This window comes from Urocitellus parryii, chromosome 12 (genome assembly GCF_045843805.1).
Source record: "Urocitellus parryii isolate mUroPar1 chromosome 12, mUroPar1.hap1, whole genome shotgun sequence".
Lineage (NCBI taxonomy): Eukaryota > Metazoa > Chordata > Mammalia > Rodentia > Sciuridae > Urocitellus > Urocitellus parryii.
The window spans coordinates 4,406,469-4,419,206 of record NC_135542.1 but is presented as its reverse complement, the minus strand read 5'-3'; the positions used below and the strand labels follow the sequence as shown (position 1 = coordinate 4,419,206).

At 38.6% G+C, this 12,738-nt stretch overlaps 1 protein-coding gene across 6 annotated transcripts in view; it reads left to right on the top strand.

Annotated features, from left to right (window-relative positions):
- Window positions 1-12,738, top strand: part of Uxs1 (UDP-glucuronate decarboxylase 1) — a 93,791-nt gene that overhangs the window by 29,825 nt on the left and 51,228 nt on the right. For all 6 annotated transcript variants that reach the window (XM_077791758.1, XM_077791755.1, XM_077791760.1 and 3 more), the window contains 2 exons: window positions 601-644; window positions 6,622-6,682. Coding sequence is in view for 4 of the 6 variants with exons in the window: in XM_077791755.1 (XP_077647881.1) it covers window positions 601-644; window positions 6,622-6,682 (105 nt within the window). In the remaining 2 variants the exon portion in view is untranslated. The remainder of the gene's footprint in view (window positions 1-600; window positions 645-6,621; window positions 6,683-12,738) is intronic.

Below are 12,738 nucleotides of genomic sequence, written 5' to 3'. Positions count from 1 at the left end.
CACCTCTACTCGATCATACACTTTCTAGTTTAAGACAATTGCCTATAACAGATAAGTAAATAGAGATACAGCTAGACTATTACCGCATGGGCTGTGGAAGGGGCTAGAGAGTTATCCACTTTGGATTTGAAGCCAGATGCCAATGTCCCAGGGAAGCCCTTGGAATGCTCTTTTTGCCTGAGCTCCTGGTGGATGGTGACACACACGAATGTGGTTTGACTCGCAGTCTGCGATTTATTTGCAAGAGCTGATAACACAAATATAATCACAAAAACAAAATGTTAGGATTGTGGGGGCCACACTTGGGGGATTCTTTGGTTCCTGAAACACCTTTCACATTCTTCCTAGTGAGGTGGGTGAGTAAAGAGGTCGATTTGCTCAGATGAAGACCTATGGAGTCAGTGCCAACATAGAGTTTATCTGCTTGATTCTAGCATTGTGACTCAAGTGGTTTATTTTAATTTCAAACTGGAAGTGAATTTGTAGATGGAATTAAAATCTATTTTGCACTATTTCATGCTTTGTATGAATCATCTGAATGGAGTGAGAATAGTGGAAGACTGCTTTTGTTTTAAATCTGATTTTGGTTGATTTTTCTAGATTGTTGAACCACTCAGAGAGAAAATCAGAGATTTGGAGAAAAGGTAAGAGCACTTTTTGTTTTGACTTGAGGAAAATGCTTGTATCTTAGTTACATGACAGGAAAGGTCAATATCAAATACAAGTTTTTCTCAGTTGAACTTATATATGAAACTTTTATAATAAGAAAGATGTTAGGCATCCTCAAGAGAAATCCGTTTCCATAAGAACATAAGTTTTTACTTTAAAATCTAAATGCAGGCCTAGGTATACAGCTTATTTGGTAGAGTGCTTGCCTTGCATTACAATGCCCTGGGTTTGATCCCCAGCACCACATACACACAAAAAAATTAAATGCAGTTTTTAAACTATTTTTTCCACCTTTTGTCTTTAAGGACCTTTTCTAATGAAAGCACTAGATACTCTCCATTAAGAAAGATTTATATCTATTTAATTCATTTTAAATTTATTTTTCCAGAGGTCTTGCTGAAGTGCAACCACAAATGTTAAGCTAAAAATCCTAAAATCACTTTGCTTTGCATAAACTACAGCAACTTAACTAAATTACAACATAAAGCTTTTTTGGTTTTGCTTCCATTTGAGTGTGATATTCCAGCAGTCAGCACATGAGAAGAAGAAAGGATGTGGGTGTGCTGAAGTCCTTGCTCTAACCCTGTGAATTCCTGGATTCTGTAGATTTATGACAAGTTGAAGCCAAATAAGCTTTCACCTCCTTTGCATTTCTGCAAGGTGGTCAGATGGCTTCTGACATGTGTTCATTAGTCCAACAGTTCCAACCCAGGAGAGCTACCTGGAGAGTGTAAATCAAAGCACCGGTGATCACACGTAAGAAACTGGACACGGAGTCAGTTATTTGTCAGGTTTAGTCATGTATCTGCTTTTGCCACCAGAGTACATCAGGAGATTTGCAGAATTTAGTCCAGGTGAAGTGGCTGGGAGAGAAAGCTTGAATAGTATGGCAAAGATTTCATTTGAATTAGATTTTGGCAAAATATCCTTCTCATCCCTTAATCTTCGGGCTTTCCCTCTTGAATGTGTGAAGCTGTTGTGCCTGTGTCCTCTGTCCATCACTTGCACTTCCAGTTGATGAAGTCTTAAGCCCTGGTGCTTTTTCCTTGGGTGTACATATGTGAAGGCATTATGTGATAGTTGAGAAATTTTAAAAAGAAAATGGAAAATTAATTAAAGTTATGTAATTTTTTTCTTTCCTTGGGATGAGTTGGTGATTCATGTCAGCATCCTATACCAAGCTCAGAACAAAAAGGAAGAAGTGAAGAGTAGTTTTTCTTTGGTTTCCATTAAGTGATCAAAGAGAAGTAGGGATCAAGAATTTTCATCAAATGTGTTCATTCATTTTCTTATCCTCTTATCCTGAGCAGTCAGGCAAACTATTTTCAACTCTTACTGAGGTAGAGGTGTTTTTTAACAAATTCCCTTAGGAATGTAAAGCAGAATGAATGAATCAGAAGCAGAATGAAGTATGAAACAAATAATTCATCATTTCTTAGTCCCCAATTAATTATTTATTATTTGGGCTTTAAATTTTCCTTTCCAAAATTTTGTGCTGAAATTCTGTTGCATGTATCAATTTCATTGGATGGGAGCCAGAAATTCTGCCCTCAATAAGTCTGCATAATTTCAAAGTATTTTCTTTTTTCAGTACTGGGGATTGAATCCAGGCATGCTGAACCACTGAGCTACATCCCCAGCCCTTTTTATTTATTTATTTTTAATTTTGAGACAAATTCACACTAAGTTGTTTAGGGCCTCGCTAAGTTGCTGAGGCTGGCCTCAAACTTTTGATCCTCCTTCCTCAGCCTTCTAAGCTGCTGGGATTACAGGTACATACCACCATGCCTAGCTACTTTGAGAGATTTTAATTGAAGATTTTTTAAAAAAAAAAAATAAAATGTAAGAAATATTGCACTAATTTTTTTTTTTTTTTTTTTTGTTCAAGAAAAAGTCTGTCTACTGGTCTTTTTCTTAAGAGAAAAACATTCATTTATTTTTGTGGAAAATAAGCTATTGATAGTTTACAGGTAACATCTATTAAAATCTGAGAATCCATGATTTCTTTTGATATTTTTGTGATGCTTTTTGTGCCTTTGAACCGGAAAAAGAAGTATAAGTCCAAACTTAATCTTAAGGATTTGCCAGTAACACATTCTTGTCACACTGGGAGAACTGTCTCTAATTAGGGACGGAGAGTAAACATTTGCCTCTTGGATCTGCTTTTTGGTTTCTCATCTAAAACGATTTTGTTTTTCAAGTTCGTGAGCAAGTCAAATGATAAAAAAGAAAAAGCCCGGGTTTTGTTTCAGTTGAAAAGCCAAGTGCAGATGTGATTGAAAAGGTTTGTGCTTATTAATGGATTTCTGTCTAGTTTTATTTTTCCTGACTGCAATAAGAATCAAACAGCCACCTCGATACTGGCAATACATGAATGTTTCTGGAGCCAGGCACTGAGGTGCACTCCTGTAATCCCAGCGACTTAGGAGGCTGAGGCAGGAGGATCACAGTTTGACATTACCCTCAGTAACTTAGCAAGGCCCTATCTCAAAATAAAAATTAAAAAGAGCTGTGATATGGTAAGAGCACTCCTGGGTTCAATCCCTAGTACCAAAAAGAATATGTACACTCAGAAAAATGAGAAATTATACCCATTTGATTCAGACGTATGCTATGTCAAGATCATTGTATTGTCATGTGCAACTAATAAAAAAAATGAAAAAAAAAAGAATAGGGACTTCATTTTTAAAAAAAAGAAAAGAAAAAGAATATATCTAGAAATGTTTTCTTGAAACGCTTGTCACTTTGAGCAGAGTGGCCTCTAAGAAGTAAGGATATTTTTCAAGGTCGAAGGTTATATTTATAGAGAGAGATAGGAGGACAGTGCCATTGCAGAAGCCTGAGTAAGTGGATTATATATGTTCCTTATCACATTCCTGCTTAAAGCTTTGATTATACATTTGTCCCTTGGTGTCCATAGCGGATTAGTTCCAGGGCCTCCCTGTGGATATTAAAAATCACAGGTGCCTTATATAAAATGGTGCAGTATTTGCATAGAACTTACAAAATGCCCTCGTTTATACTTTAAACCCTCTCTAGATAACTTATAATGCCTATTTAGTGTCAGTGGCATGTAAATAGTTGTTATACTGTATTGTTTAAGGACTAATGACAAAAAAAATAAGCCTATACATGTTCAGTAGATACACTTGTAAAATATTTTTTGATCCATAATTGAATTCATGAATGCTAAACCTGCAGATATGCCTGCACATGCTGTTTAATTTCATCTCTGTCTCTTTAAATGTTCTTTGAATAGGTAGCTAGTAATGTTAACTGAAATTCCAAGCAGGAGTACTTCTTGCAGGCTGTCCAGGAAGCAGTAAGATCTGAAAATAACACAAAGCACTTATGATCTGAAATGGCCTAAAACCATTATGAAAAGATTAATTTGGGCAGGTGTAAGAGAAGACCCATCATTTGCTTCATACTTCTGTCTCTTCTTGCCGGCTGGTCTCCCACACTCACGGATGCAGACCTTGTATGGTTAGGGACCGACCTGTTCCCGTATTTACTGCCGTATCCCTATGCCTAGCATGGAACCAGTGTTCCACTAAGGTTCTAAATTAAAAGATGAGCCAATACACTGGGTGAGATTCTACCCGCTGCCCCGATTCAGGCTCTGCCCCGATTCAGGCGCTGCCCCTCTGCTGCCCACTGTCCAGCACTGAGTGCAGCAGATGCTGGGGAGTGCTGAGCTACTGGCTGAGAGAGTGGCCCAGCCATGGGCACCCAGCAGCTGCACCCTGATCATCTCGCCTACAAGAAGGCAAACATACAGGGGAGGACCCTGACGGCTCTCCCATCCTGTCACTGCTTCTTGTGGTGTGATTTCTCCAAGGAAGAAACGAGGGTATAAAATGGTCTTTAAGAGTTGAATGACTTGGTACTGTGTTCAAGCTCTGGAACACAGTTGCTGCATACTGAAGAAAACCAAAGCAGGAGACCCAAACTATTTTTTGTTTATTAAATTACAGGTTTCAGCACACAGTGTTGGAAATATATTTTAGTCCATCCTACATACACTAACTGACTGCATGGTGGATAGCTGTGCTTCTCCCTCAGATTTTTGAAAAATGAACGTAAAAGTTGTATATATTTATGGGGTATTATGTGATGGTACATGTGTGTATTGTGCAGTGTTCACATCTGCTTCACTTTTATTTAAGTACATTTCCTGGGGGCTGGAGATGTGGCTCAGCGGTAGCGCGCTCGCCTGGCATGCGTGCGGCCCGGGTTCGATCCTCAGCACCACATACCAACAAAGATGTTGTGTCCGCCGAGAACTAAAAAATAAATATTAAAAAAAAAAAAAAAAAAAAGTACATTTCCTATAAGAAAACACATTTTCTTCCTGGTATAAGTATTATACTGTTTCATTTTAAGCTTTCAAATAGGGGCTGTAGTTGTCCTTCCATTCTTCAGGTTCTGCATCAGATTCAACCAACCAACCATGAACCAAATATTTCAGGGGAACCGGGTGTGATGGCACACGCCTGTAATCACAGCAACTTGGGATCCTGAGGCAGGAGGATTACAGATTAAAAGCCAACATCAACAACTTAGAGAGGCCCTAGAAACTTGTGCTCGATGGTAAAAAAAAACAAAAAACAAAAAACACCCTTAGGTTCAATCTCCAGGACCAAAAAAAAGCCAATATATATGGGTGTGGGTGGGTGGATGGGTATGTGAGTGAGGGGGAGGGGAGAGAGAGAGAGAGAAATGTGCCCATACTGTATACCTGAACGGACTCTTCTTTTTGTTATTTCCTAAACAATGAAATGAAATGACTGCATAGCATTCACATTGTATAAGGCATTGTAAGTAACCTAGAGATGAACTAAGAATATGGGAGGATGTACACAAGTAAAATGCAAAGATTTTACCACTTTATTTTAGAGGCTTGAGCATCCTCAGTCCCGAGGAGAGGTTCTCTGCAGTCTTCTGCCACTGGCTCTCACTGAGTGGATTCTCTGTCCTTCTGCTTCATTTGCCAGGGCGCAGCTCCACCTCATTCTGCTCAGGCTCTTACTCTAAAGTCATGGGGAGGTAGAGAATGAACCTCTGAGCTGGAGGATAGCTCCTGGTGGATTTCTTGCCTAGCAGGTTCTGGCCCAGGTTCTGTCCCCATCACCAGGTGGTGGGGAGGTAAACTGTCACAGCAGGTAAATACCCAGGCCTGAGGCGGAGCACATTATGGATTCCAGCAGTCTGAGAGCTACAGCCAGGCACAATGCTGCTGCGGAAAAGAGTGCTTTTCCTTGATGCCATGCCACTAAGTGTGGGATGCCAGGGTGCTGTTGCTTAGTGAAGATGAGGGAGAGTGCAGCTGGTATGAGGGTACCCTGGACCACCAGAGCTTTACGTTGCTAGCCCCACATGAGAAACAGAGGAACAGTCATCTGTCTAGCTCCCTCAAGTCCTGCAGTGTGGTCCCAGACCTAAGGCAGAAGGACCCTGTCCCCAAGAAGTGTTGATGACAGAAAGGGGCTGCGAGAAGTTAAGACTGCTTGTAACGGAAGCCAGTTTTGTTAATATCTCCTGTTTTCAGCTTGTTTGGCAACCTCCTGCCTGGGGCCTGACCTCATGCAGCAGCCATCCTCCATCTAGACTCCGACGGGCTTCCCCCAGATGCCTCTTGCTCCCACATTTTGTGTTTTTACAGGTCTGGTAGAGGTAGGGCTGCCTCTTCTTTCATGGCTGCTTGCAGCTTCTTAGTTTTCACCTCCCAGGGATGGAAACTTATGTTGTGTCTTTAGCTCCATTCTAAACTGGATCAGGTGAGATGTTTCTTTAACTGAAGCTAGCTAGGGCCTCAGGCTCTCCTAATGGTGGTGAAGAGAGTAGGAGCAAATTGCAAGAACTTGAGAATCTGGTGTTTGTTCTGATTGTCAATGGAGAAAATGCAGGAGATATTTGACTTTTCCTTTTTAATCTCTTCATATTATACAGCTTTACCCAGAAATACCCACCAGTAAAGTTCTTATCAGAAAAGGATCGAAAAAGAATTTTGGTAAGTTTGCACATCTGATTAATATTTGTAATATTAAGACGCTTTTTTTTAATGGAGAGATAATTCATATGCCACAAAATCCAACCTTCTCAAGTACCAGTTCAGTGGTTTGTGGATTGTATAGCTGCAACAGCACCACATAAAATTCCACAGTATGTTCATCACTCCAAAAAGAAACTCTGTACCCGTGAGCACTTACTTTTTCTCACCTCTCCCTCAGCTCCTGGCGACTAAAAGTACTTAGTCTCTGTGGATTTTCCTTTTATAAACATTTCATACAAATGAAGTGATAACATATGTGGTCTTTTGTGACTAGTTTCTTTCACTGATAATAATGGTTCTCAGGCTCATCCATACTGTTTTATGAAGCAGTACTTAGTTCCTTTTTATGGCTGAAGAATATTCCATTTTGTGGATGGACCTCATTTGTTTATCCATTTCTCAATTGTTGGACATTGAGAGTTGTTTCTGCTTGGAGGGTGTTATGAACAATGCTACAACAAAACATCTGTGTGTGTGTAGGTTTTTAGTTTTAGGGTATACTTAAGAGTAGAACTACTGAATCACGTAATCCTATGTTTAGCTTTTTAAGGAAGTGTGAAACTTCCGGACATTTTCAACTTTTTCTGGCTCAAAGACCACTTTGGTAAATACGGTGATGGCTTCCTTGGCTAATAGTCTTCTTGTTAAACATCCAAACAGGGCTGGGGCTATAGCTCAGTGGTAGAACACCTGCCTCGCATGTGTGAGGCATGGGCTTAATCCTCAGCGCCACATAAAAATAAATAAATGAACAAACAAACAAACATCAATACAAATTCCACCAGTAAAGAAGCCCTATTTTACTATCCTATAGAAAACTGAAGACATTATGCCTTTACACTTTTTCAACTAAAAGCTTTATTAACATATAACTTGCTTTTTAAAGTGTACAATTCCATGATTTTTCATATAATCCCAGAGTTGTGCAACCTTCGTGTATCCAACTTAGAACCCCCAGAAACCCTGAAGCCAGCGTATGGTCACTTGTTCTCCCCTCAAGCCCCACCACGCCTCAAGCCCTAGGCAGCTATCAGTTTACTTTCTGTCCTATAGATTCACCAATTCTGGATTCATTATAGATGAAATAATGTCATATTTATCCTTTTGTGACCGGTATCTCTCACTTAGCATAATGTTTTCATGCTTTATTCATATTGCAGCTTGTCTCAGTATTTTATGTGAATAAAACATGTTATTTATACGTACATTTTATAAGTCAAATGATGATTCTATGTTTAACCTTTTGAGAAACTGCCAGACTGTCAAAACAGCTGCACCATTTCACATTTCCACCAGCAATGTGTGATATTCTGGTTTTTCCACATTGTTGTCTGGTTTTTTTGATTGTAGGTGTGAAGTGATTTCTGTTTGTGGTTTGGATTTGCATTTTTTTTTGGGGGGGGGCATGTACTGGAGATTGAACTCAGGGACATTTAACCACTGAGCCAGATCCCCAGCCCTATTTTATATATATTTTTTTTAGAGCCAGGGTCTCACTGAGTTGTTTAGCTTCTGGCCAATGCTGAGCCTGGCTTTGAATTCTTGATCCTCCTGCCTCAGCCTCCTGAGCCACTGGGATTACAGATGTGCGACACTGCGCCCGGCTGATGCTGGCTTCTTATCATGTGCTCATTGGCCATTTCTTATCTTTGGAGAAATTTATTTTCAGATACTTTTATTTTTATTTATTTATTTATTTTTTAGGTGTAGATAGACACAACACAATGCCTTTATTTTTATGTGGTGCTGAGGATTGAACCCGGGTCCCACCCGTGCTAGGCGAGCTCTCTATCGCTGAGCCACAATCCCAGTCCCTTTCAGATACTTTTATATTGGATTATTTTCCTTTCTATTATTGACTTGTAAGAGTGCATTCGATAATCCAGATATAGATTTTTTATCAGGTATTTAATACACAAATTTTCTCCCACTCCATGAACTGTCTTCACTTTCTTGATAGTGTTGTTTAAAGCACCAAAGTTTTTAATGTCAACCAAGTCCATTTTTCTTTTGTTGCTTGTACTTTGGTGTTATATTTAAGTCATTGCTTACCCTAAAGTCATAAAACTTTACTATGTCTTCTACTAAAAGTTTTATAGATTTAGTTCTTAAATTTAGGTTTATATCCTGTTTTGAGTTAATTTCTGAATATGGAGTTACATGAGGTTCCTTCATTCTTTTGCATCTGGCTGCCCAGTTGCCTAACATAGTATGTTGAAAAGATTCATAACTGCCCATCAGATTATCCTGGCACCCTTGTTGAAAATAGTTGATCATAAATGTAAGTATTTCTTTCTAGAGGCTCATCTCCATAGATTTACTTGGCTGTCCTTTGCCAGTATCACATCGTCTTGATTACCATAGGTTTACAGTAAGTTTTGAAGTCAGGAAGTGTGATTCCTTTAACTTCATTCTTTTTCCAAGATAGTTTCATTCTTTGGATCTGTATTGGTCATATTTTCATAGCTATGACCAAAATGCCTGACAAGAACAACTTAGAGGAGGAAGACTATATTTTGGCTCACGGTTTCAGAGATTCAGTCCATTATCAGCCAGTTCCATTGCTCTGGGCCCATGGTGAGGCAGAACCTCATGGCAGAAGGGTGAGGTGGAGGAGCACTGTTCCATTCATGAGGCCAGGAAGGAGAAAAAGAAAAAGGAAGGGTCTGTAGAAGATGAACCCTTCCATGGTGTGCCCCCAGGGACCCACCTGCCCCAGCTACAGACCACCTGCCTACAATTTCCACCCAGTTAATCCATTCAAACTCGGAGGCACTAATTAGGTTATAGCTCCCACGATCCAGTCATTTTACCTCAACATTTTTGCATTCACACAGGAGCTTTTGGGGAATATCTTATATCCAAACCATAATGGGATTCCATGCAATTCCTTATGATTTTAGGATTGGCTTGTCAATTCCTCTAGACAAGTCATCCAAGAATTTTTTTAAAAACTACTGAACCTACAGATCATTATGGATGATATTGCCATCTTAATAGTAAGCTTTGTAATTCTTTTTTTTTAATATTTATTTTTGTAGTTAGACACCATACCTTTATTTCACTTATTTATTTGTATGTGGTGCTGAGGATCAAACCCAGGGTCCCGCACGTGCGAGGTGAGTGCTCTACCACTGAGCCACAACCCCAACCCCATAAACTTTGTAAATCTTTCCATTGTTTCAGGTCTCCTTTCTTTCAACATTTTATTATTTTTTAAATTTTCAAGTACAAGTTCTATACTCCTTTTGTTAAATTTAAGGTGTTTAATTGTTTTTGTTGCTATTTTAGATGGAATTGTTTTATTAGCTTCATTGTATGTGGAAAGTATATTGAGACCAGTTGATTATTTTGCTGTATCCTGCAATCTTGTTGGATTCATTGGTTGGCTTTAGTAATTTTAATTGGATTTCTTCATGTTTTCTAAATGCAAGATAATGTTACCTGCAATTATAAGTAGATTTACCACTGGAGAATGTTCCAAAGAGAAGGACCTCAGAATTAGTAGGGTTCTTGACAAATGTCACAGAAAAGACTTGAGGATACACCAGGTGGAAGCACAAGCAGAGAATTATTTAGGAAAACAAGGATCACACCCTGGGAGGGCAAGAGAGAGGGTGCAGACTGTCTGGCATTGCGTTGGTCTGAGGTTTTAATATTCATAGAGGGATGGTGGCCAGAGGCTAAACTAGAGGTGAAATTGGTTACATAGCTTCGCCTCAGTTGCCTCAGTTGTGCTGTTCTGTGGGAGGGAGAGGGCTGCTTTGCTCGTGCTTGGCATGTTTTCATCAGTGTTTCTTATATGCTGACGGGTGCTTCTTTATTCCAGTGGGATTTATGGGTCTCTTTGAGACTTGGTTTTAATCCCCACATTCCTGCCTCAGTTTAACTTCTGCCTTTTCAATATGAACATCTTTTATTTCATTTCCTTGCCTAATTGCTTTGCCCAGAACTTCCAGTACAATGTTGACTGTATGTGGAAACAACAGATGTTCTTGCCTTGTTTCTGATCCTGAAGGGTGGGAAACCCTTCAGTCTTTCACAGTTAAATATCATGTTAGGTGTGGCTTTTTTGTGGATGCCCTTTGTCAGGTTGAGGAAGTTACCTCCTAATTTGCTCAGTTTACAACCAATATTGCATATGTGAAATAAATCTCAATTGGTTATGGTGAGTCTATATTCAAAAGGAATATTGGTCTGTGACTTCTTTTTTTTAATAAAGTAATACTGGTCTCATAAGATAGATTGGGAAGTATTCCCCTCATGCTTTTATTGATTGATTGATTGATTGATGCGTGTGTGAAGGCTTGGTTTTGATTGTTCTTTACTTGTGTACTGAAATTAACCAAAGAAGCCCTCTGGGCTTGGACTTTCTTAGTAATTTTTTGTGGGTTTTTTTTTCTTTCAGTTATTAATTCAGTTTTAGATTTTCTGTATCTTAAACCAGCCCTTATAACCTTGTATGTTTCTAGGAGTTTCTCCATTTTACTTAAGTTGTCTAATTTGTTGGCAAATAATTGGTCACACTATTGCTTCGCTATAATTTATTTCTGAGTTCGGTAATATTTTCCCTTTTCACGTCTGATTTAAATAGTTTGAATATTTTCTCTTTATTCCTTAATCTACTTAAAAATATGCCAATATTGTTGTTGTTGCTTTTTTTTTTTTAAGGAACTATCTATTGGTTTTCTTGGGTTTTCCTAGTCTGTTTTTATGAATTTATGTTCAAATTTTTCTTTCTTCTGTTGAAGGGTTAGTTTGCTTTTCTTTTTCCAGTATCTTAAGATAGACATTTATATTATTGATTTAAGATCTTCTTTATTCAGTATAGGCACATGCAGCTATAAATCTGACTTTAAACACCGCTGTAGCTGCATGCCATAAGTTTGGGTATATTCTTCTTCATTGTCATTCATCTCAAAAATATTTTCCAATTTTTCTTGTGATTTCTTCTTTGATCCCTTCTATTCAGGAGTGTGTTATTTAATTTCTACAAACTTGTGACTATCTCAGCTTTCTGTGTTTTAGTCAACTTTATGTTGCTGTGACCAAAAAAACATGACCAGAACGAAATAGAGGAGGAAAAGTTTATTTTGACCCACTGTTTCAGAGGTTCGGTTAATGGTTGGCCAACTCCAGAGCTGTGGAGGACATGCGATGTAGGACATCTGTGATGTAGGACATCATGGCGGAAGGGTGTGATGGAAGAAAGCAGTACAGAACATAGCAACCAGGAGGTAGAGATCTCTGCTCCCCAGGGACAAAATATAAACCCCTAATGCACAACCCCAGTGACTTACTTCCTCTATCTGCCCCACCGTTACCACCCAGTTAATCCATCAGCGAACTAACCCACTGATTAGGTTGCACCTCTCATAATCTAATCATTTTACCTCTGAAAATTTTTGCATTGTCTCACACCTGAACTTTTGGGGGACGCCTCATATCTAAACCATAGCACACTGATAATTTGATTTCATTCTGTTGTAGTCAGAGAACACGCTTTGTATGCTTCAAATCCTTTCAAACATATTGATGCTTGTTTTATAGAATGGGATGTGGTCTAACCTGAAGAATATTTCATTTCTCTTAAAAAGAATCTGTGTTATGACAGTGTTGGTTGGAGTATTATGTAGCTGTTTTAGCTCTAACTGGTTTATAGTGTTTTCTAAGTCTTCAGTTTCCTTGCTAATCTTCTGCATAGTTCTGTTATAAGCATGGAAGATTGAAGTCTCCAATTATTCTTGTTGAATTCTCTATTTCTTCCTTCAGTTCTTTCCATTTTTTCTTCAATTATTTTGGGTTATTCTTGTTAGGTACATAAATGATTATAAGTGTTATATCTGCCTGATTACCCTTTTGTCATTATAAAAGGCCTCTATCTATTTTAATATTTTTAAAGCATATTTATCTGACATTGTTGTAGCCACTTTTTCTGTTTCCTGATTGTATACTATGTTTTAGAACTTTTTGTGTTAAGCTCATTGTCTTTAAATGTGAAGTGTGCCTCATTT